The sequence below is a fragment of the Salvelinus namaycush genome, chromosome 30, assembly GCF_016432855.1.
Source record: "Salvelinus namaycush isolate Seneca chromosome 30, SaNama_1.0, whole genome shotgun sequence".
Taxonomy (NCBI): Eukaryota; Metazoa; Chordata; class Actinopteri; order Salmoniformes; family Salmonidae; genus Salvelinus; species Salvelinus namaycush.
In genome coordinates, this window is record NC_052336.1 from 12,284,636 (window position 1) to 12,310,778 (window position 26,143).

At 40.2% G+C, this 26,143-nt stretch overlaps 1 protein-coding gene across 1 annotated transcript; it reads left to right on the plus strand.

Moving 5' to 3' along the window:
• Positions 1-1,997: 1,997 nt before the first annotated feature.
• LOC120024802 (vesicular glutamate transporter 2.1) lies at positions 1,998-22,189 on the plus strand. Its single transcript, XM_038969131.1, has 12 exons — positions 1,998-2,071; positions 4,268-4,523; positions 5,070-5,188; positions 7,028-7,142; positions 12,590-12,677; positions 12,812-12,898; positions 13,458-13,600; positions 18,294-18,443; positions 18,622-18,754; positions 18,944-19,054; positions 20,583-20,710; positions 20,840-22,189. The coding sequence occupies exons 1-12, from the start codon at positions 1,998-2,000 to the stop codon at positions 21,179-21,181; spliced, it is 1,746 nt and encodes a 581-aa protein (XP_038825059.1). The 3' UTR covers positions 21,182-22,189.
• Positions 22,190-26,143: the final 3,954 nt, after the last annotated feature.

Sequence of the window (26,143 nt, forward strand, 5' to 3'; positions counted from 1 at the left end):
GCCCTCTTCACGACTGTGTTGGTGTGTTTGGACCATGATTGTTCGTTGGTGTTGTGGACACCAAGGAACTTGAAACTCTCGACCCGCTTCACTACAGCCCTGTCGATGTTATTGGGGGCCTGTTCGGCCCACCTTTTCCTGTAGTTCACAATCAGCTCCTTTGTCTTGCTCATATTGAGGGAGAGGTTGTTGTCCTGGCATCACACTGCCAGGTTTCTGACCTCCTCCCTGTTTCATCATTTTCGGGGATCAGGCCTACTACTGTTATGTCATCAGCAAACTTAATGATGGTGTTGGAGTCGTGTTTGACCACACAGTCATGGGTGAACAGGGAGTACAGGAGGGGACTAAGCACACACTCCTGAGGGGCCCCAGTGTTGAGGATCAGCGTGGCAGACGTGTTGTTGCCTACCCTTACCACCTGGGGGCAGCCCGCCAGGAAGTCTAGGATCCAGTTGCAGAGGGAGGTGTTTAGTCCCAGGGTCCTTAGCTTAGTGATGAGCTTTGTGATGAGCTTTGTGGGCACTATGGTGTTGAATGCTGAGCTGTAGTCAATGAACAGCATTCTCACATAGATGTTCCTTTTGTCCAGGTGGGAAGGGCAGTGTGGAGATTGCATCATCTGTGGATCTGTTGGGGCGGTATGCGAATTTAAGTGGGTCTAAGGTATCTGGGAGGATACAGGCATGACAATAGCAGCCTATTCATATCAGAAATAGTTCAAATCAAATATCATGGTTTAAAAATATATATATATATATATTATCACGTTTTCATCCCATCCAGTACTGCATGTAAAATGTAGTGTACTTCGAGGATGTCTCACTGGCCTAATGCAAAAACCTGACAGGAATTATACTAAGTGCCCGCCAGATGGCGTCAGTTCCCCAATCCATTTATACTGTATTCACATTAGGTAGCTGCCAGTTTCTTTAAGAATTTCCATGTGTCTCTCAAAGGTGTCTGGCTCTTACATTTTATTATTTCACAATGACCCAACTTCAGAATGAATTGTGGTGGAACCGCAAGTCTCTTGAAATATGTAAAAAAAAAACTAAAAAAAAACGTTGATCTATCCTTTGATGCTATAGTTACAGTAGTGTGTGTGTGTGTGTGTGTGTGTGTGTGTGTGTGTGTGTGTGTGAGGGGAATCCAGCCCTCATCTGGTTTCCATAGCACCGCCCTCCGGAGGATAAGACAGTATTTTATGTAGGCTCCATGTAGACGTCATGCCTGATAGAAAAACAAATATTGGGAAAGGTTGTAAAACTGAAAATGACTTACGTTTGTATGTCACCACGCATAGCCCTCACACTTTGTAAGGTTATGATTTCCAAATGCAATCAAACCCTCTAACCATCCTTTCTTATTCCAGCCTGAACCACTCCCTAAAACAGTCGATTACAGTGTAACAACAATAGCTTTCTGGACAGTAGGCTATATTGAGTATTGCTCTGGTGATCAGTTATGGGGATGCGGCGTGCACCACGCGCAGATAGTGTGCACGAGGCTGTCGCTGACCTTGGTGCTGAACAGCCAGAGGTTCTCGCGACGTCAGAAAAGCTGGCGCTCTCCACTAAGACGCGCGCGCCCAGCTCTGTGGTTTATAGAAGCAACTCCACACACCGCTAGTTCCCGCTTTTACTGGTTGTTTCTTGTTTTAAATTATATGGATATCACCGTAGACGCTTCTAACGTTTTTCTCTTTCGTTCGCTTTAGGAATTATCTGTTGATTTTCATTGGGATGGCATTGCATGCACTTGTACGTGAGGCGAACGATTAGTTTGTATGGGGAATGGGGAATCAGAGCTCATCTGATTTCTCTCATATGTAGGCGTTTTTACAGCGATCGACGCGTGATAGGCTACAGATCTTGTCTGTTTTACTTATCAAATAATCAGATACATCGCTTGCTCCACCGGTTTGTTCGGTCACATTGTACTGTAACATGAAGCTTAAACAATAGACATTTTTTAGAAAAACATCAAATTTGGATATGGAGTCCGTCAAGATGAGAGCCAAAGAGGGGATAAAGGAATTTGGGGCGAAGACCCTGGGACAGATGTACAAGTAGGTGTTGAAATTCTGTTTTATATGCAGGCTAACCCATGTTTAAACATAGGGCTGGTTATGATTTCTGTATTTTCAAGTGATAGGCCTACAATATGGTGGTGTAATATGGTGGTGTAATGGTAGTAGACTACTGTACGTTCCTATCCTATGCCGAGAAGTGTGTTACTTTTATCTCAAACAGCTTGCAGTCATGGTCACGCCTCTAATAGACGTAGTGGGGAAATTATGCATAACCTCGTGAAAGCGCAGGAAGGACCTTGATGCATGTGGAAAAAGTCAACAATACATTAATGCATTAAACAGATAGCTGTGAAAAGCATTTGCCGTGAACTAGCCTAGTATGTATGCGATTAGATACAGATCCACGGAGTGTTATCTTCGTTTGCAATTGGCTTGTAATATTTTAAATATTTTACTGAAACCCTCCAACAACTACAGGAGGTTATCTCTTTCATTATTTACCGGATGGGTATCGATTTATTGCTAGTAGCCTAAACGTCTAGCTGATTTGTCTTGCTAAGTGGCAAGGGCTTCATGCATCAAAGCTGGGACCGAGAGACTGAAAAACAGCTTCTATCTCAAGGCCATCAGACTGCTAAACAGCAATCACTAACTCAGAGAGGCTACTGCCTACATTGAGACCCAATCACTGGCCGCTTTAATAAATTGATCACTAGTCACTTTAAACAATGCCACTTTAATCATGTTTACATATCTTAAATTACTCATATCACATGTATATAATGTATTTTAAACCGTCTATTGCACCTTGCCTTTGCCGCTCGGCCATCGCCCATCCATATACTTACATGTACATATTCTCATTAACCCCTTTAGATTTGTGTGAATTAGGTAGTTGTTGGGGAATTGTTAGATTACTTGTTAGATATTACTGCACTGTCGGAAGTAGAAGCACAAGCATTTCGCTACACTCGCTTTAACATCTGCTAACCATGTGTATGTGACCAATAACATCTGCTAACCATGTGTATGTGACCAATTACATTTCACATCTATTCTGATGCTTGTAGTTGCAGCCTAATGTCAATCAATGTATTGTTGAAGCTCTAAATGAATCTATTTCGTTTTGGTTTGGATTTTTTTTCGATTCATTGTTGCTTCCTTCGATAGGCCTATTTGGATTCCAAATCCCATTTTAAACTTAGGCTGTATGAAATAACAGTTACATGTTGTTGCGTTAAAAATACGTATTTTTCGTTGGGCATAACGAAATGATCACCTTAATGTAGTTCATGTAAATTACACATAATAGTTTTGATATTCCAAATGTATATTCTAAACAGGAGTGCATAATTAGCTATCGTCAGTGTTATAGTACCGTTGTGAATAAGATAGAGAGTTCTTGTAATTTTTTCCTTATGGCGATTTTACATCATTTTTTTAGGTATAGGCCTAATACTGTAACTGTAGCCTAAGCTTTATTTGTGCTTATTTTGGCAAACGAATTAATTGTGCATATGGCCAATAACGCATTTGAAACAGCAGGGTGAATGTTTGCCTGGAGAGATGAGCAACTGCCAAATCCGTGAATGCAAATGAGGGTGAAGGTGAGCGGTTGCTGCAATGCGGTGGAGGCATCTTCATTCGCTTCTTGCTCCAATCTACGATGCTTGTTTTTGGCATTCGATGAGATTGAACCTGGTGCCGCTAACATACAGCGCTATTTTCTATTAATAGTTGCTCAATTACCTTGCTAAAGTAGACTTTTCGTTTAATGAAAAAACTAAAACATTTTCTGGATCATGTTAGTTATCATGTTCTGAATCATGTTGGTTATCATTCATCAAATAGCGCCCCCAGTCGTTGGGGCGAATACACTATCCTCATAAAACAGCGGATTGAATAGGCATAGATATTTAATGTAGACCTAGATAACCTAACAAAATGATGTTTCAGTACGCTATCCGAAGAAGATGGTTTTAAAATATAAATTAGTCTCCTTCCTTATTTTCAATAACTTTTACATTTTAAAGATTTTTATTGGACTTGATGCAGGCTATATTTTGAAGACTGTATAGGTCTAGCATTTAACTTAATTACGGGCCTGAATTTTTGCAACACTAAAATGCATTTATTATTCATAACATTCAAATATCAAACATAGGCTAATCCATTAATTTGAGGCTGATTTTCCGACGAAATTGGATGACTTTTTTATCTGGCTGTTTGAAGGGTGATGGAGAAGCGACAGGGAACTGGTGAAGTTATCGAATTAACAGAGGATGGCAGGCCCTCTGAGGCCCAGGAGAAGAAAGCACCCCTGTGCGACTGCACGTGTTTTGGGCTGCCCCGCCGATACATCATCGCCATCATGAGCGGTCTAGGCTTCTGTATCTCCTTCGGCATCCGATGCAATCTGGGCGTGGCCATCGTGGGAATGGTCAACAACAGCACGATTCACAAAGATGGGAAGATCATCATCACAGAGGTGTGTGTGGTGCACACTTTACTGACGTCAACATCATTTCACCGCCCTCCTGCTCCATCATTTGTCGTCCCTAAAAATAGTCCAGATGTTGGAGGTCTCCTAATCTTCTCACACTTGACTTGACCTTATATTGAAAATAAAAAATAAGAAAAGGCAGATACAGAACATTTCCCTTCATGTATTTGTTTCATAGCTAGATTAATTTTGTTCCATGCTTTTTCAGTGCAGCCATAATAGGTATGCCACAACCATAAACCATTGTATTCCACAATAACACAGCATTTAGCATGTGTGTCCTACACATCGTGTACCGTATATGATAGTAATGATTATAGCTCACATTTCTGCTACTCACTATATCCCTATTTCCTGTTATGATATGAGACCTTAGGCTTTGGTTATTAAGGTTATTATACGGCTTTATACGTTTTGTGAATTATTGTATTGAATTATAATGGAATTATATATGTGAAGGGGATTTATTACGATGTTCCATCGATTGTGTATTGTTTATTTTATTGTCTTTGTTTTTATTTCACTGGAAAGAAAGCAAAGTTCAACTGGGACCCAGAGACAGTCGGTATGATCCATGGTTCGTTTTTCTGGGGCTACATAGTGACGCAGATCCCGGGAGGGTACATATGCTCGAGACTGGCAGCTAACAGGTAGGCCTACATTCATTCATTATTTTTACAAAAGTTCGTATTCCTTCTCACAGTCTCAAATGCGATATATTCGTTATTATTCAATTGGTTACTAAAATGCATCACTATGAAATGAACGACCCTCAAGAAAAAAATGAAAATAGGTCCGATTTATTTTAGTCATCAAGAGATGTACCCAATATGTAAGATCCGAGCAACTGTGATGATGACGTAGATGTAGATTACTGAAGCCTGGATATATTATCGGTTTTCAACGTATTATTATCACACCTTTTTCCGTCAAAATAAATTATGTGATGAACGAATTTTCAAACAAAATCTAAATTTTAATGATCTGAAAATGTTGCAGACACAATGGCATCCCACAAGGGTTTAATTGGACGTTGCAAATCTTTATGACAATTCGACCTTTATTGTAAATGAGAGGGAGGATTTGCAGGCTAGTATTGCGACCCAAGGTTTAACAGACAGTAGGCCTAGTAACCAGTGTGACTGCAATGGAGAAGGCCATTAATGGATAATTAATTTGGGAGGGAGCGACTCAGCCGCTGACGCTGGCAGGGCTATTGAGATTTGACGGTGTCGCTCCGGTCCACAGGGCTTTCTGCCACCTGTTAATGAGGTCTCCGGGGGGAGCCGTGTCTAATTTGCTGCATTCTGGGGGCATGGCGACCAGCCCGGTCCTCGTCGCCAAAGGCTTACTCACGCTCATATGCACGGTGCACACTAAACATGGCTTATAAATAAGGTTTAGGCCTAGCTTAAATGAGGCATGAGCAGCATTTAAATATAGGATATTATAATAGGACATCTATGTTCAATTACTATATATTTTAGTGGGTCTTTGGTCCACTGTTCATAATAGTAGTGTCCATAATTGGTGATCGCAATTTATACCCTGAATATACATGAAGAAAAACAATCAATTTGGCATCATAATATGTTTTGTTTAGTATATACAATATTATTATTTGTTGAGCGGGCTATTTAAATATACACGATGTATTACATTTGTATAATGTAGTTTAATGTATAACATGTTTATTGTCTATATGCTTTCTTGATTGACATTGAGATTGTAATCGAATCAACCTGTCTCGTGCCAGAGAGTTGCCTCAATCGGATTAGAGTTGCCGCGTGCGGGTGGGAGGGGCGGGGTCTCCGGGTGTTTACAAGACGTGACAAAAAAAAAGAAAATAGCACGTTTCGTGTTATTCATTAGGGATTGCCTCCACTGGCTCAGCTGCGCTCAAACCAATGTCGTTTGCTGTCGGCACTCCCTGTCATCACGCTTTAATTTATTTCTCCAATTGAATTATTGCTATCTGACGTAAATTGAGAAGTTAACGGTGCACTAGCCAATGCTTGACATGAAAAAAGTCTTAAATATTTAAATTATGCAAGAAAATTATCTATATATTTATTTTGGACGTAAGATTGGCCATTTGATTAGAAGAAGAACAGCAGGCCGAATATAGGCCTTATAACCATTAGAAAATGGGATAGAGAAATTACATTGAATAGCCTATTTGAATAGGACTAACTCCATTTCGATAGTAAGCCAGTAAATGAGTGTGGAATGTGATATGTTCGATGGGTCCCTGCTGAATTTTGCCCGGATGGCCATAAAAAAAATCAGAGATTAATAAATTAAACATGAAGTCAATGAGAGGCCTAGGCCTAAACTATTTCTGTTTTATGCTTTGAAGAATAAATTGGCCAAGACATAAATACAGCTTAAATAAATCACTAGGCCTACTGGACACATTGTTTATCAAAATGATGTATAGGCCTACGACATACGATATATGCAAATGTGTATATTTCTGTTTCTTTTAGGGTTTTCGGTCTTGCCATTTTCCTTACCTCGACGCTCAATATGTTAATCCCCTCGGCGGCACGGACGCATTATGGACTGGTCATCTTTGTGAGAGTATTGCAAGGGCTGGTGGAGGTAAGGAGTTCTTTCATTCAAAAGTCTCATTTCTGGAGAGCTATTTTTATATGCAAATTGTAATTAAGATTGAGTATGCTTATCCTGTCAATAGCACTGTTTTCGAAAACAGACAGTTTTCCTTTGTGGCATTTCGATTATGATTAGGCTACAGTTTGTCAGTGGCAATGGAATAGAGACAGTACAACAGCCAGAATGCACCCTGGGGAAATGTGAGACTGTTGTATTGATCTGCAGCTGGGTATTTGTTGTGGGAGAGTCCCCTCCTTTGTCTGTTCTAAAAAATATGTTCTGCGTTTTTTACACAAAAATGAACTGTAATTGTACAGGCTCTGGTCTTGTCCCATCTTGATTACTGTCCGGTAATATGGTCAAGTGCAGCAAAGAAAGACCTATTAAGCTGCAGCTGGCTCAAAACAGAGCAGCACACCTTGCCCTTGACTGCACATGCCAGTCTTTCCTGGTTGACAGTTGATGAGAGATTAACTGATGATCAACAGATGAAAATTCCAGATTGTCTGCATAATCAAATAACATACAGCTCAGACACCCATACATACCCCACAGGACATGCCACCAGGGGTCTCTTCACAGTCCCCAAGTCCAAACGAATTGACGGCAAAGCACAGTATTATACAGAGCCCTGATCACATGGAACTCCCTTCCATCTCCAATTACTCAAGCAAACAGCAAAATTACCTTCAAAAACATTATAAAACAACTTCTCATGGCACAATAGGGATGGTGAAATGACACACACACACACACACACACACACACACACACACACACACACACACACACACACACACACACACACACACACAAACACACACACACACACACACACACACACACACACACACACACACACACACACACACACACACACACACACACACTCTCTATCACACTCTAACACACACAATCTATACACTCTAACACACACAATCTATACACTCTAACACACACAATCTATACACTCTAACACACACAATCTATACACTCTAACACACACAATCTACACACACATTATTCTTTAGTTGTATTGTTTATATATATTTATTTTTTAATTTGTGTGACTGTTCTTGTCTATCAGTGTATCAATGTTTTCCCACTGGGCACAGATGGCAATTTAACATCGATTCCTTGTTGGTTCAATGTAATTTCATTGAAATGACGTGGAAACAAAGTTGATTCAACCAGTGTGTGCCCAGTGGGTTGTTACTTGACATGTTTTATGTTTTTGTGTGGGCCCCAGGAAGAATAGCTGCTGCTTTGGCAAAAGCTAATAGGGATCCGAATAAACCAATAAACCTGCTGAAACATATCTGCTCTGCTCTCTGGTAGTAACACCACAGTTAGGAAAATGCTGGTCTAGCCAGAATCATATTCCCAAAGACAATGTGCTGATATATCAGCAGCTCATGAATCCACTGTCCATTAGGCATATTGAAACATGAGATGTTGGCAGTGGCTGCCTTGTACAGTAAAACATGATGCCATGTTGATACTGAAGGGCAGGCTACATTCACAGTGTCATAATAAAACATATCCAGCTAAACCGATCAGATGTGGAAAAAGTACTCAAATGTCATACTTGAGTAAAAGTAAAGATACCTTAATATTAAACGACTCAAGTAAAAAGTGAAAGTCACCCAGTAAAATGCTACTTGAGTAAAAGTATGTTTAGTGAGTCCACCAGATGTGAGACAGTAGGGATGACCAGGGACGTTCTCTTGATAAGTGTGTGAATTGAACCTTTTTCCTCTACTGCTAAGCATTCAAACTGCAACTAGTACTTTTGGGTGTCAGGCAAAATGTTTGGAGTAAAAAGTACATAATCTTCTTTATGAATGTAGAGAATTAAAAGTAAAAGTTGTCAAAAATATAAATAGTAAAGTAAAGTACAGATACCCCAAAAAACTACTTATGTAGTACTTTAAAGTATTTTTACTTAAGTACTTTACACCGATACACCATCCTGGCACCAGAGACAACCATTGAGAATCATTTTGAACACCATAGATGGAATTTTAGATTAATACTTTATTGTCCATTATCTTGCAGAGAATGGAAATGTGTATTTATTCTCACAAGTCTGACTCATTACTAACTACTTTCAATGCAATAATTCTCTTAAAATAATTGTCTATAGGCTGTGTTGGCTGTGAGTGATAGAAATAAGGTTCAAATGAATGTCTTGTGATAATGAAGGGTGTAATTCAATAACAACAGCACATCTATGTGTTTGGCATTGATGGCTGAGGTGAGACTGGACCAGTAGCTCCCATTTGGGCACACACTGGTTCAATCAATGTTGTTTCCACATCATTTCAATGAAATGACGTTGAACCAACGTAGAATAGACGTTGAATTGACGTCTGTGCCCAGTGGGTCCTTGATTTGAATGAGCCATCAGGTGACAAAGGCTAATCTGGTTATGTCTTGTTTTTGTCTCTGTAAGGAAAGGCTTCAGTGTTTTGGGTATATTCAGTAAATAGAGCAATATTAATTAAGTTGGGAGTGGTACACATTCCATGAGCTTACAGGAGGACCTAAAAGTGATTCATATATAGTGATCTCAGATCAGTCCAGTGGATAGCTAGGATAAATCTCCTCCTAGCATGTCCATGCAGATTGCATTTTCAAATAGCACACTCTGTTCCAATTAGCAGCTAATGAACATTTAATGGCAGCAGCACTGTCAGTGTTATGAGAGGCTCATCAGTTAGCTCAGAGCACTGCGTCTCTTATTAACGTTAATCAAAAAGGCAATGAAGAGAGTATGTTGGTTTTTGTTTGTGATCATATTTGATTTACAACCATGGCAGCTCATATCTAGTAGTATCATCTCTTGTGATTGTCAGCTCAGTGCAGGCACATCTATTATCAGTATGTCTTATGTTTACAATTTCTCCCATTATTCTGTGACAATCTGTTTGAAACCATCTATTTGAATAACACAGTTCCCTACATTTAGTCTTTAAAATGGTTGTGTGCAACCTCGTGTTTTAATTTTAATTTTTTTATATGTATTAATCATTTGGGCCAAAATGGGGGAGGTATTTGAAGGACGTGAAGAAAGACTAGAAGACAAGGTTAAGATGACAAAAGAATGTTGCATTTTACCTAATGAATCCAATAACAGGTGGTACTGTAACACGTTACACTATATCTCAGCTAACCCGTTAAGGGCGATAGACTGTAACAAGGCTCAAGATTCAAGGCCTGCCCACTGGGCACACATTGGTTGAATCAATGTTGAATTGACGTCTGTGCCCAGTGGGTGGTTATTTCATGATCATTAATGTTTAATTTTACCTAATGAAACCCATAGCGGGTGGCAACTAACAAAAGGCTTTACAAGGATAAGAGATTACATGTTACCCCAGGAAAGGTAGCCTATCAGTTAGAGCATTGGGCCAGTAACCGATTGGTCGCTGGTTCAAATACCCGAGCCGACAAGGTGTCAATGTGCCCTTGAGTCAGGCACTTAACCCTAATTTGCTCCAGGGGTGCCGTACTACTGGATGGCCCTGTAAAACTGTACCTATCAGGTATATGTGACAAATAAAACATACAGTACTAGTCAAAAGACACACCTACTCTTTCAAGGGTTTTTCTTTATTTGTACAATTTTGTACATTGTAGAATAATAGTGAAAACATCAAAACTAGGAAATAACACATATGGAATCATGTAGTAACCAAAAAAGTGTTCAACAAATCAAAATATATTTTAGATTTTAGATTCTTCAAAGTAGCCACCCTTTTCCTTGATGAGAGCTTTTCACACTCTTGGCATTCTCTCAACCAGCTTCATGAGGTAGTCACCTGGAATGCATTTCAATTAACAGGTGTGCCTTGTTAAAAGTGAATTTGTGGAATTTCTTTCCTTCTTAATGTGTTTAAGCCAATCAGTTGTGTTGTGACAAGGTAGGGGTGTTATACAGAAGATAGCCCTATTTGGTAAAAGACCAAGTCCATATTATGGCAAGAACAGCTCAAATAAGCAAAGAGAAACGACAGTCTATCATCACTATAAGACATGAAGGTCAGTCAATGGGGAAAATTTCAAGAACTTTGAAAGTTTCCTTGAGTGCATTCGCAAAAACCATCAAGCGCTATGATGAAACTGGCTCTCACAAGGACCTCCACAGGAAAGGAAGACTCAGAGTTACCTCTGCTGCAGAGGATACATTCATTAGAGTTACCAGCCTCAGAAATTGCAGCCCAAATAAATGCTTCACAGAGTTCAAGTAACAGACTTGCTTGGGCCAAGAAACACGAGCAATGGACATTAGACCGGTGGAAATCTGTCCTTTGGTCTGATGAGTCCAAATGTACGATTTTTGGTTCCAACTTCTGTGCTTTGTGAGACGCAGAGTAGGTGAACGGATGATCTCTGCATGTTTAGTTCCCACCATGAAGCATTGAGGAGGAGGTGTGATGTTGTGGGGGTGCTTTGCTGGTGACACTGTGATTTATTTAGAATTCAAGGCACACTTCACCAGCATGGCTACCACAGAGTGAAGGAAAAGCAGCCCACAAGTGCTCAGCATATGTGGGAACTGGTTGAGAGAATGCCAAGAGTGTGCCAAGCTGTCATCAAAGCAAAGGGTGGCTACATTGAAGAATCTCAAATATAAAATCTATTTTGATTTGTTTAACACTTTTTTGTTACTACATGATCAGATATGTGTTATTTCATAGTTTTGATGTCTTCACTACTATTCTACAATGTAGAAAATAGGAAAAATAAAGAAAAACCTTTGAATGAGTAGGTGTGTCCAAACTTTTGACTGGTACTGTATATTTAAAAAAAAATAAGAATATTTTTTAACCCATTGTGTGTGGTAACTGTAAAAAGTCTATACTTAGCTTTACCCCAGGATATCAATTATTAATGGCGGTAACTATAGAAACAAGGTAGCTTTATTCACGTCAGGGGAATTCAGAGGAACACGGTTGCTATATTCACATCAGGGGAAATTAGTGAAAAGTGTCAGCCTATTTGCAACGCACTTCCTTGTTATTGTATTTCCATTGTTGTGTGTTTCACCTGCATTCAGTAGTCTATGAATCACATGATTATGAAGGCATAAATGTATGAAAGCGTGTAGACTTATTTACAATGTATGTAGTTCTGTCTTGTGATGTACTTGTGTACATGTATTTTGTCATGTTTTATGTTTTGTGTGGACTCCAGGAAGAGTAGCTGCTGCTTTAGCAGTAGCTAATGGGGATCCTAATAAAATGCTAAATACTAAATGTTAAGCAGTGTTGCTAGAATCCATTGCTATTGCCACAAGGAGCAGGATGATCAGAATTTTCTGGCCATTTTATTCATTATATCTTAAGAATAATAGCAGCAGTATGATTTACTTTGAACCAGTTACCTACTCTTAGTTGCTCATGGTTCTGTGGTGTGTGTGACCTACCCAGGGAGTGACCTACCCAGCCTGCCATGGGATCTGGAGTAAGTGGGCTCCCCCTCTGGAGAGGAGTCGCCTGGCCACCACCTCCTTCTGTGGTAAATATTATTTTCAATAGTATCTTATCTGTCACACTATGGTAGTGAAGCAAGAGGTACAGTAGTTGTACTTCCTTTGTCTATTTAGATTTCCTTTTTCTTCTCTTCCTCCTCTCTACCATTTCCTCTTACAGGTTCCTATGCTGGTGCTGTCATAGCCATGCCTCTAGCAGGAATCCTGGTGCAGTACTCAGGCTGGTCCTCTGTGTTCTATCTCTATGGTAAGATAGAGTTCCATGGCGATGTTATAGCTTCCGAATGTAAAAAGCATGAGCTGATGCACACCCATCCTGAAGAAGGGCCGAAATGTTGGTTAGGTTTACCCACTAAATTGTTGGGAGCATATATAGAGTTTTCCACTTTCTTTCTATCTTTTTATATAGCTTCCAAATTAGTTTTTTTTACATTTTTTAAAATCATCATCACATTCTAACCAACAACCTATTTGAAAAATGAGTATAGTACATCTTCTTCAGGACATTGTAAAGCTGGTTGCTGATGCTTTTAGACCTCCAGACCATTGATTTCTTCCCAATGTTTTGGTGTGTCTGTTCTCCAATAATTTCTAAAAGATCAGGCTGCCTGTTAAGAATGTAATGTTATTGTATAGGCCAATCTAAGCTTTTCACATGTTCACATACAACAATGACACAATTAAAACACATTTACAATAGGGTTTCTGTAGCTTTGCTGCTTGGTTCCCTAATGACTAGAAGATATACATAATCCACCACCCATATTTTATTTATCCTGTGTAACAATCCCAATATCATTGTGCAGGGTGCTTTGGGATCTTCTGGTATGCGTTCTGGATCCTTGTGTCGTATGAAAGTCCTGCTGTGCACCCTACCATCACCCAGGAGGAACGAGTCTACATAGAGGAGAGCATCGGGGAGAGTGCCAAGCTCATGGGCCCTGCTGAGGTGAGGGACAGGGCTTGAGGTTGGTTGAATAAAAGTTGTTTGAAAGGTTTCAAACAACTTTCACTCAACTAACCTCATGCCCTGCTTCTCTGTTTCAGTGAAATAATCCAAATCTGTGTGAAAGTTTGACAAAGTTTTTCAGTAGGCCATTACATTTTCTGAGTGATATTAGGCCAGAGTTCTCAAAGTCTTCAAAGTCCGCTTCTCCTTAAATCGATTCCTATGATATTAAATTGGGAGATGATGCTATGCCCCACTTCCTACTCAGGCTTGTTTTGATCTCTGCTCCCCTGAGGTCTCATGCATAAACTGTGAGTATGTCCAAAATATACCACAAAGTGTGCATGCGCCAAAAAAGTTCACATTTATAAAAAATATAACTTGAGACAATGTGCTAACCTATCCGTAAACTTTAGACCATGCGGATGCACATCTCACATCTCTGAAAATCTATGTGTTTAATTTTTTTTATCTAACATATAGACACAGGAATCTTTTCCTATTTATTTTATTTTCATAACCATTGCAGAATAAATTCCTCACCTTTTCTTGCCATGACAGGTTCATATTCTTGAAGTAGCCATACAACAAATTACAATGCGCATCTCTCATTTAAGTGGACCTTGTAGTCTAGTAAATATATAGGCTATATACAGCTGAAGTCGGAAGTTTACATACACCTTAGTCAAATACATTTAAACTCAGTTTTTCACAATTCCTGACATTTAATCCTAGTAAAAATTCCATGTCTTAGGTCAGTTAGGATCACCACTTTATTTTAAGAATATGAAATGTCAGAATAATAGTAGAGAGAATTATTTATTTCAGCTTTTATTTCTTTCATCACATTCCCAGTGGGTCAGAAGTTTACATACACTCACTTAGTATTTGGTAGCATTGCCTTTAAATTGGGTTCAACGTTTCAGGTAGCATTCCACAAGCTTCCCACAATATATTGGGTGGATTTTGTCCCATTCCTCCTGACAGAGCTGGTGTAACTGAGTCAGGTATGTAGGCCTCCTTGCCTGCACACACTTTTTTTAGTTCTGCCCACAAATTTTCTATGGGATTGAGGTCAGGGCTTTGTGATGGCCACTCCAATACCTTGACTTTGTTGTCCTTAAGCCATTTTGCCACAACTTTGGAAGTATGCTTGGGGTCATTGTCCATTTGGAAGACCCATTTGCGACCAAGCTTTAACTTCCTGACTGATGTCTTGAGATGTTGCTTCAATATATCCACATCATTTTCCTTTGTAATGATGCCATCTATTTTGTGAAGTGCACCAGTCCCTCCTGCAGCAAAGCACCCCCACAACATGATGCTGCCACCCCCGTGCTTCATGGTTGGGATGGTGTTCTTTGCCTTGCAAGCATCCCCCTTTTTCCTCCAAATATAACGATGGTCATTATGGCCAAACAGTTCTATTTTTGTTTCATCAGACCAGAGGACATTTCTCCAAAAAGTATGATCTTTGTCCCCATGTGCAGTTGCAAACCGTAGTCTGGCTTTTTATGGCGGTTTTGGAGCAGTGGCTTCTTCCTTCCTGAGCGGCCTTTCAAGTTGCTGTTTCCTCCAGCATCTTCACAAGGTCCTTTGCTGTTGTTCTGAGATTGATTTGCACTTTTCGCACCAAAGTACATTCATCTCTAGGAGACAGAATGTGTCTCCTCCCTGAGCGGTATGACGGCTGCGTGGTCCCATGGTGTTTATACCTGCGTACTATTGTTTGTACAAATGAACGTGGTACCTTCAGGTGTTTGGAAATTGCTCCGAAGGATGAGCCAGACTTGTGGAGGTCTACAATTTTATTTCTGAGGTCTTGGCTGATTTCTTTTGATTTTCCCATAATGTCAAGCAAAGAGGCACTGAGTTTGAAGGTAGGCCTTCAAATACATTCACAGGTACACCTCCAATTGACTCAAATTATGTCAATTAGCCTATCAGAAGCATCTAAAGCCATGACACAATTTTCTGGAATTTTCCAAGCTGTTTAAATGCACAGTCAATTTAGTGCATGTAAACTTCTGACCCACTGGAATTGTGATACAGTGAATTATAAGTGAAATAATCTGTCTGTAAACAATTGTTGGAAAAATTACTTGTGTCATGCACAAAGTAGATGTCCTAACCGACTTGCCAAAACTATAGTTTGTTAACAAGAAATTTGTGGAGTGGTTGAAAAACAAGTTTTAATGACTCCAACCTAAGTGTATGTAAACTTCCGACTTCAACTGCATATTTCAAGTTTTGCAATCGCATAGGCAGCACGGTTTATAATATATGGTAAAATTGAACAGGTAAACAGTTGATCTTTTACATTGAAGTAGGCCTATGTTGGCGACTGTAATACACAACATAGTCTCAGGGCAATCTCTGACACGCTGACACTCTATTTAGTATGGTATGTTACGTTACGTTAGCCTCCTGTGACCCGGAAAAAATAGTTTGGGGTCTAAAAATATGGTTATTTATATTTTGTTGTATGTGCAAAATTGTCCTCTGTACCGATCATTAGGATGTAAATATTACAAAATTGATATTACAGTCAATGGGTAAAGTAGATGAAAAACATAGTTGCGGCATGTGGGTGTCCACTATAGAGCACATTTTTTATAAGCTCTTGTTTAGCTCTTATTTAATGTGAAAAAAATATTACAAGTCCTGACAACTCACTATTCCTGAGAAATCCACTTACTAGAAACAATTTGAATATCAAACTCACAAAAATGATAATTTATAATTACACACACTTCTTTTCAAATTACCATAAAATGTGTACATTTTGAACGACATCCATTTTTTTTAAGAACCAGGAAGATAAAGTTGTCAAGGTCACACCCCCACATGTGACATCATTGAAAAGCCCATAATGTCCTCTCAAAGGGACAACAGGTCTTAATACAGTGGCTTGTATGGACTTAGAGATACGGACCAAGAACTGATGAATTGCTGGGTCTCAGGAGGTTAGGTGCATTATGAATAGAATAGCGGTCGTACAATATTCTATGAATTAGAGGATGTATAGTATCATACATCTTACCCAGTCGTACAATAGCATACGAATTGGATGACGTAACCTATCAGACATCTTGAATGACGTATAGTATTGTACGTCTTGATCTGAGACCAGGTTGCTTGTTGCACCATAATAACAAAGGAAAATTATGGAGAGAATTTATGTTGGCGGTTAGGGGAACTAATGACAAAAAGTTAGGAGAACTAAAACGACAAAGTTTACGTGAATTGATGTAGCTGGTTAGGTGAATTGGGTTAGGAGGGTTAGGAGAAGGGTTAGCTAAAATACAAGAGTTGTCCCTGATGCGATTTGAACATGCAATTTTTGGATTGCTAGTCTATCGTGGATTAAGCCGTCAGCATGCTTCAATTTGGCTGGTGCCTAGCCAAGCTTGGCCAAGTGAACCGATTGAGTGTGCTCACATACTACTTTAAAAGTCCTTCGTTTGAAAAACGAGAAAAAGCATCAGTAGTACTGTTTGGCCATTTGGAGATGCCATAGCCAGTATACGCTTCCTTAAAATAGTCCGAATTAATCTAAGATAACTCAAGAAATTGTCATTTATTTTCATAGTCGTGCAGTTTTGCATATGACTAGGATGTTTGGTGCAGTATTTTTTTGCATGAGGACGAGTCGTCTCTCGATGAATGACAGGCGCTTCGGCTTTCAACTTTGGCTTGCCTGGAGAAAATGTTTTGTGTGCCCAAACAGCCGAAAAAACCCTTGCCAGTCCACAATGAAGAAAAAAGTCACAAAATGTCATCAAAATATATGCACAAACTGTTCCGAACTGTTTTGGCCCACCAATCCTCCCCGACCAACCTCCCTACTTTCGCTTATGTCCAAAGCAACTAGACCATTAGATACAGTACGTCTCGGAGGTGCTCAGAAATACGTAAAGTATATTCCATATGGCTCTGAGGCCAGGTTGATGTACTGCAATAGATGGGGGGTTTTCCGAGTAGACAATGTTTCAGAATTTGTAGGCAGACCATCGTAAATAGGATTGGGGAAAAGTCGATGCAAAACATTGTTGAATTCAAACTTTCTGCTGACAGGTCAACAACAATTTGCCATTGTTTTCTCTTTCATTTACATTTAAGTCATTTAGCAGACGCTCTTATCCAGAGCGACTTACAAATTGGAAAGTTCATACATATTCATCCTGGTCCCCCCGTGGGGAATGAACCCACAACCCTGGCGTTGCAAGCGCCATGCTCTACCAACTGAGCCACACGGGAAACTTTCAGAAACTGACAGTTCTTTTGCCAGCTACAGCATAAATTACTGCAAAAGATTAAAAGATTCTGCCAACACAGTAGATAGACCGGTAGCTTATGTAAAATATTTGACAGTATGGGTAGCTACAGTATTGCTGTGTGATAGGAGTGTAACATCATAGCCTATTTCAACTCAGAGCCTATAGGAAGGCAGGACATAGAAACCCAATGATATAATGATAAACTAAATATTGAACAACAATTCGTCTTTTGCATAGAAGTGTGGGCTGTAGCATATAGCCTACTTTTAAATTGTTTCAAATATACAATAAATCTTGCAGAATGTGCAGACAGGCACTCTCTATAGGCTGCATTTATGTGTTTCTCGCTTTCTCACCGCTGCTATCCTTTCACCGGTAACTCATGTATTTTCCTCCCTTTTGCTCCATCATAGAAATTTAAGACCCCCTGGAAAAAGTTCTTCACCTCCATGCCTGTCTATGCAATCATCGTGGCCAACTTCTGCAGAAGCTGGACCTTCTACCTACTGCTTATCAGTCAGCCGGCCTACTTTGAAGAGGTGTTTGGGTTTGAGATAAGCAAGGTGAGACCAGTGGAGCATTCCCAGGATAGGGCACCAGCTTAGCCAAACAGGGTTGCTGGGGTATGGTACTCGAGGCCTAGGTGAGGGATGTGTGAAAATGTTGTGCTAGGCTCTAACTGACGTTAATACCTTTAAATACCTCTATGTGGATGTTGATTGCAACTGTTCCTGTCCTCAGGTTGGCATGGTGTCTGCCCTGCCCCACTTGGTGATGACAATCATTGTGCCCATTGGAGGGCAGTTGGCTGACTACCTACGCAGCAGGAACATCCTGTCTACCACTACAGTCAGGAAGATCATGAACTGTGGAGGTGAGAGAGCCCCTTCAGCACAGTATGTACAATTATATTAAATGTGTTTGATAGAATAGTAATGCTTTTACACTATCTGTATGATCGTGATACAATGACTTTTTGGGACTGTAATTAAATTGCGACTGTGATGGCCCATAGCCCCTGGGTTACTGTAACATCTGTGTGTGTGACTGTCTGTCTCTGCAGGGTTTGGCATGGAGGCTACGCTGCTGCTGGTGGTGGGATTTTCCCACACCAAAGGGGTGGCTATTTCCTTCCTGGTCCTTGCTGTGGGCTTCAGTGGATTTGCCATATCAGGTCAGTGCCTGTTAAACACATGGCATCAGAGAGTCTGCTAGTATAGATCACAGCTGCCTGTAGGATACTCCTCCCTTACTCTTTGTAGACAGAGAACAAATCTACCAACTACACCGTAGATTCTGTCTAGAATGGCCACTATTTATAGCATGAATCTTGCCATGGAGGCAGAACTGAGTGATTTCCTCTAGATGAAAGATCGAAATTGGCTATATTGTAAAAATTCAAGAAAACACAACATAGCTTTTTGGTCTTAATTTAAGGTTAGGCATTAGGGTTAGCAGTGTGGTTAGGGTTATTTAAAATCAGATTTTATGATGTTGTGGCCTTGCCAGCTAGTGACGACTGCAGAGCTGCCTCCAGAACAAGATTAATGATGAAAACTCCAACTTGCCTATTTATCGTTCAACAGCCACCGATGTGGTCTAAAAAGGACTTGTAATCAGCAATATCCAGCGACAAAGGGAACAGGGTCGATTTCTCACATTTCTCAAACATCTATTCCAGCTGAAGCTTGTGGCCGCAAGGCAGACCTTGGTTTTCTACTACTCATTTTTCTTGGGCTTTCTCCTGGAGTATTTAATAATTCAGCACAAGTCCCAGAGGAGCTGCCATACAGGCTGGCTGTGTGCAGCTACAGAGGACACTCAGTGTGGGGGAGGAGATTCGCTGGCTAGCTACTCCCTTTGCAACAAGATGGCTGCATGGGGCTTTGTTTTTCATCGCAATTTCATTTCCATTACATTTATATTATGTTTGGGTTATTTCAGTAGTTTTGATACATCCACGTACTAGTACTCCGTTAAGGGAGACGTGTTCTTCATTAAAGAAAAAAAGGTAATCACTATTGGTGGTTTTTATTACCTACCAAGAATGAGCAAAAGCTCTAGAGACTGTAAGGGCTAGATCCTATCAGATCTGCGCTAGCGACACCCACATAGCGGTTGTTTTGACGGTGTCTGAGGTGGAACTGCGTTAGAGCTGTCAAATCCATAAGCGGCTCCTTGCGTCAGTTTATCGCGGACACTGCCATTGGATGCAAATACGAAACCAACCGACTTCATAATCCAACTTTATAATTAGAAGTTCATGCAGCCGCGTTACAAGTTCAAACGCTCGAATGCGTGATGTTTTATTGTCTGATAGGCTATGAATCCCCCCATCCAAATTAACATTAAAACATGCATTAGCCTACACGTTCTATTGGCGTTTTGAACTTCTAACGCAGTGGGGATACTAAGGAAGGGAGTGGTTTGTGACACAAGAGCAGCCACTCACCTATTTGTTAGTTCATACCGCAGTTACACATCCAACAAAAGTCGCTATGCGGATGTCGGCGAACGTGGTCTGATTCGATCTGATTGAAACGAGGTCTAAGTTATAGTGAAATCAGTTAAACCACAATAACTATAACAACTTGTTTTTATTTAATCAAGTGCTAATCAATTGTTGTCTTAGAGATCTGTCTTATAGAGAGTAACTTCACACTGAAAACCTTGTATTTCATTCTGAACGTTCTTTCCATCAGGATTCAACGTCAATCACTTAGACATTGCTCCACGCTATGCCAGTATCCTTATGGGCATATCCAACGGTGTGGGCACCCTGTCTGGCATGGTATGCCCATTGATCGTAGGTGCCATGACAAAAAACAAGGTAAGACATTCTGTTACCCTTGGAAAGTCCATAAAACATTATGGTTAAACGTAGATTCATTATCGGATAGAACTACAATTCTCTGTGACTTTGTATAAGACACTTTATATTCCATCTGTCCACATGAAGACTCGAGAAGAGTGGCAGTGGGTGTTCCTCATCGCTGCTCTGGTTCACTACGGGGGAGTCATCTTCTATGGCATCTTTGCCTCTGGAGAGAAGCAGCCGTGGGCCGACCCAGAGCTGACCAGCGATGAGAAGTGTGGCTTCATCGATGAGGATGAGTTGGCAGAGGAGACGGGCGACATCACCCAGAGTTACGGTGCCCTGGGCGGCGGTCCGGCCAAAACGTACGGTGCTACTACGCAGAACGGGGGCTGGGCTAACAGCTGGGATAAGAAGGAGGAGTTTGTCCAGGAAGAGGCAGAGGGAGGGCCGTATGGCTACAGGCAGGACCAGGACTACTCCTAGAGACAGCAGACTCACTGACCATCAAACGGTAGACTTATTTTGTATTGTTTACCAGTTTAGACGAAACAAGTCAAAAACCAAACAAAAAAGATAACAACCCATTGTTGTATGTTTGCACAAATTCAAATCATAATTTCAAAAGATAAAATTTGTTCAAAAGATGATTTTATTGTACAAATAAAAATAATAATATAGAGATGTAGCACATCAAATTACCAGATCTATTTGTAAATGTAATATGCATATAAATTATAGATATATTTATTTGGAGTGCAATTGTGTGTAAGTGTGAACCATTTCCACCTCATCAATCTGAGCTTCTTCATTCTGGAGAAGCCTGTTATGTACGATCAGACAAGATTTAACTGGCTTCCTGGATCATCATGCCTAACTGGTTCTTATTACAACTCCTCATGAGCCAGCCATTGCCGTGTAAAAGAAACATGTCTCTGTAAAAAGGGGACTTAACCAGGAATGAGACTGTATGTCTTAGGTTGTACAGTATCTCTTCTGAATGCACTGAAAGTAGTGTCCTTTTAATGCATAATATAATTATCTTTTTTTATTATGTGTTTGTATAACTGTCTTTAACACAGAGGCATAAAGATACAATAATGTTTTGAAGAACGACATAACACTTTCGCCAGCTGATATAAAAGTTTTAAGATGCATATGAAAGAAAAAAACGACGAAGCGTTGCTCACGTGTTTACAGTGCCATTTTGAGAGCTTGGGACTATATGGTTCTATCTGCATTTTTTCCCAAAATGGAGTTAGTGACATAGCCTTGTTCTGTTCAATGTTCTCTACCTATATACCCCAATTCAAGTTGTTAAGTTCAAAAGAATGCAAGATAAAAATAGCGGACACCATTCAAACCAATGAGGATTCGGAACTTTCAAGCCAATTATCTGTAATGAACACGACAGAGAGCTGGTTTCAAGCGCAGGGTGCAGCAGGTGTTTATTGCAAAGGACCACAGGAGGAGGCAGGTAGCTGGGTCCAGGGACAGGCAGAAGGTCATACACAGGGGGTCCAAAAGGTAACAGTACAGGCAGGGAAAAGGCTAGTAACGTCGTCCGGGAGATCAGGCAAAAGTAGATAACAGGAAATCTGATAGGCTAAAGTACAGGCAGGGAATAGACAAAAGGCATCCTTAGTGAGGCAGGCCAAAACTATCATACACGGGAGGATTACATTATGGGAAAACCAGCGCTCCCAATAGAAGTGTGTCACAAAACAAACAATACCTCACAATGATGGGGTGCAAAGAACTGAACTAAATAGTGTGTGATAATGACATACAGGTGTGTGAACAGGTGATCAGAATTCAGGTGATTGCGATCTGGAGAGTGAGCTGCGTTCAGGGGATCTATGTGTTTGAGAGTGTGAGCTGGAAAGTGGGCTGGAAAGTGAGCTGTGTTCAGGGGATCTATGTGTTTGAGAGTGTGAGTTGGAAAGTGGGCTGGAAAGTGAGCTGTGTTCAGGGGATCTATGTGTTTGAGAGTGTGAGTTGGAAGCAGACATTACATTATCTAAGAATCATCTTTTTGCAGATAGAACCTTATAGTCCCAAGCTCTCGATTTCATGCCTATAACAATGTTACATCTGTTGTTAAATGTTTATGATTGGAGGTTACAAACATTCATAACTCAGTTATGTAATTCTTATGATCATTATGTCAGTTTTATTGTCTGGTCAATTCAAGTCATTTCAAGGCATTTCAATGAGATTTGTTGTTGTTTAAAGGTAAATGTTTGTCTGAGGTGACTAAAGAAATAAAGCTATAATGTATAAGAGCACATGGACAATATAAAGAAATTCTGCCCGGCACTATCAAGGGTCTGTGCAATGCAGAGAAAGACCAGCCAGCCGATCCAGAAGTAGCCAATCAGTATATCTACTGTACAGACAGTCCGTCAGCAGGAGATATGTTTTGCTAATGAAAAGGGAACATTTCTAGACTGGGATAGTGATCCAGATAGACAATGTTGTTAAAGAAAACTATACCTTGCAGTCCAGGAGGACAATTAGCCAAGTTGGTGAGTGAGATTCATATTACATCTACTTGTAAAAACATTATAGCATTACTGAATTTAAAAAAAACATGACAGTATAGCTGTTACTGCCTATGTAATGTATGTCACATTGAACGTTTACCATTCCTAAAAGAGTAGGTAGACAATCAAAAGAGCAGCAAGACATGATTTAGCCAGTGTGTATAGAGTGGGAATGACCAGTGTAGAGATACTGGGTTCCAGTCAATGATTTATATATACACTCGATGATTGACAGGGGCCTTGTTTAGAAGCCACCGTGCATCCATCTTGGCACTCCCGCACATTGTAAATAAATATTTTGGAAGCTATAGAAATGCATTTATTATTGTATACATTTGTTTTTGCCACGTTTATTCTATTACAGAACATTTAATGAATACTTTTAAATAATATTATGTGAGCTAAAATTTGTTTTTTAAAGATATAAAAACATTTTCCTTAAAGGTATAATTTTTTGAAAGTTCTAACGTTACTGTCCCCAATACAACAACAAAAAATACTTAAATACATACAAATTTCGGCCTATAAACATTTAATTAAAATACTGTAGAATTCCATTCATTCCAGTGGACCACTGCTCCTACTGGGGAGTGCCAATATGGCTGACCGGTGGCTTCAAAGCCTCTCATTGGCCAATACATAGCATCAGCAATCCAGGGTTTATATACATCATTGGTTTCAGTAGCGTGTCAGGGACCTAAACCTGCTTTTCACTGTCTGTCTGTGGATACCTAAAGTCAGCACTTCACAATGTATTTATGGAAATGTATTTATGCATGGAACAAAGCCGTAGTCTAAATGTTTTAACTTTTTATTTCTTTCACAAAATGCATTTTGTCTCTCAAACTGTTACTAATGTGTCAATTTCTTTGCACAATTAACCAAAGGTAACGTGTCAAGCTGGGTTTGAACAGGAGGGCTATATACTAAGGGAATTGCTGGACATTGCAGTGAAGGCCTCTGTAGGCCTCTCCAGGTGGCGCTAACCATACTCAGTGTACAAAGCAATAAATCCATGGTAACAGTTGTTGTCAACCATTGAAAAATGTAAAACACTAGCATATGTAACTAGAGCATTTCTTTTACGTTTCAAGTCGTGTTTTTTGTGATATCAAATATAGAAAAGAACAAACACAAGTACTTGTAAATATAAAACTTATGTAGTTAGATTCCTCCACACAGCTCTTTGACATGCTGATAATGCAAGGAGTTTGTGAGGGGACTGCTCACCAGAAGAGAATGATAACCTGGGCCATTCCTGTGACATGGATGATGTCCTTCTCCATATCTCTATGGTTCCACTCCTGTTGGTGTCTGCACATCCGTTGTTGTTCTGTACAGTTTCCAGTGGTCGTTTTGGAGGGTTGTGCTATTGTTCAGTTTTTTCTCTCTCTCTCTCTAAACCCTGTTGGTTTGATTGATGTGTGTTCTGCCAGTGGCTGGACCCCTATTGCCCCCTTAACCATCTGTCTGTAACTACCTAAACCCCTTCCACTGTTGCAATATTCAATGACGTGAAGATTGTCTGTAAAGGTGATCTAACATTTACAGAAATGGCAGATGTATAACATGAAGTAACGGTACCTTTTTCCTGTTTTGTGCCTCTGAGTGAAGTTACAGTGTGATTCTATGGCTTATTTTGCTGTGTCAATGGAGAGATTTGTTGATGTCAAAATGAAATGCTCTATATATCCATTTTATAAAAAAACGAATGAACAAACATAACTTGTGTCTGTATTTGTGTGAACACATCCACAATCGTACAGCTCAGTCAGTGAAGTCTGTATAGGCAGATGAAGAAGCCTGGCTTTAAGTCCAACTGCGATATTTAGGATTCCAAAGGAAAAAGTGGCAAATGTGTCTGACTACTAACATTGGTACAATGGTCCTTCAGAGTTATATGCTTGCTCCAGAGCACCCTCTCTCCCAGAGAATTTGCTTTATGGTATACCTTGCATGATGTCTGCACACGACCAGAGTCCGTCTTGCACTAAAATTACAGGACATGGTGACCCCTCTCCACTAAAGGACCCTTCCTCCCTCTCTATTCTCCTTCTTTGACTTGTAGTGAAATCAATGGACCAGTCCCTCGTGCTCAGCCGAACCTATTGACTGTTCTAACCTCTTAATGGAGATGGGAGGGAGGAACAGCACTTATAGGGCTATTTGGAAGAACTGCTCGATTCAGAGTGACCCTTGGGACTGAAGCCCCCCCATGGTGGGAGACCCACCACTCTTTATGAAACAGGCCCAGGAAATATTTCCTCATGTTCGCAACATTCAGCACTAAACTGGTACACCGAGTTTATATATTTTTTACAGATTGTTAAATCGATAGATTGAGTGATTGTTAAATGGTTGATGTGAAGACCAGCATGATTGCTAAGAGTGGTTGCTTAGAAGGCACAGATGAATTGTTAAGGGCTTCTCTTCTTGCATTCACTGCTAATTGATACCAACAGTCAGTAAAAAGATGACCTTCTATTCAAATACATTTTGGCAGAAACTGAAAGGTTACAATCTCTGTTAGACTTCCCTGTGTCTCAGCATGTGTCTGTGCATTAACAGAGAATCCTGTCACCCTGTCATGCCAATTGAATTAGCTACCTTCTACTTGCCAACTAATTTACAATTGAAGAGATGAGTAACTCCCAATTCAACTTTATTAACTGTGATTAATTCATTACATGTCCCTTCCCCTAAACCCTACCAAGGTAAAACTATGTGTTAGAATTCCGCTATTGTCCTGGCTTTGTTTCCATTTAGTAGATAAACTAATTCCAAATAGAATAGGCCTGGGCCTCCCGAGTGGAGCAGCGGTCTAAGGCCCTGCATCACAATGCCAGAGGCGTCACTACAAACCTGGGTTCAATCCCGGGCTGTATCACAACTGGCCGTGATC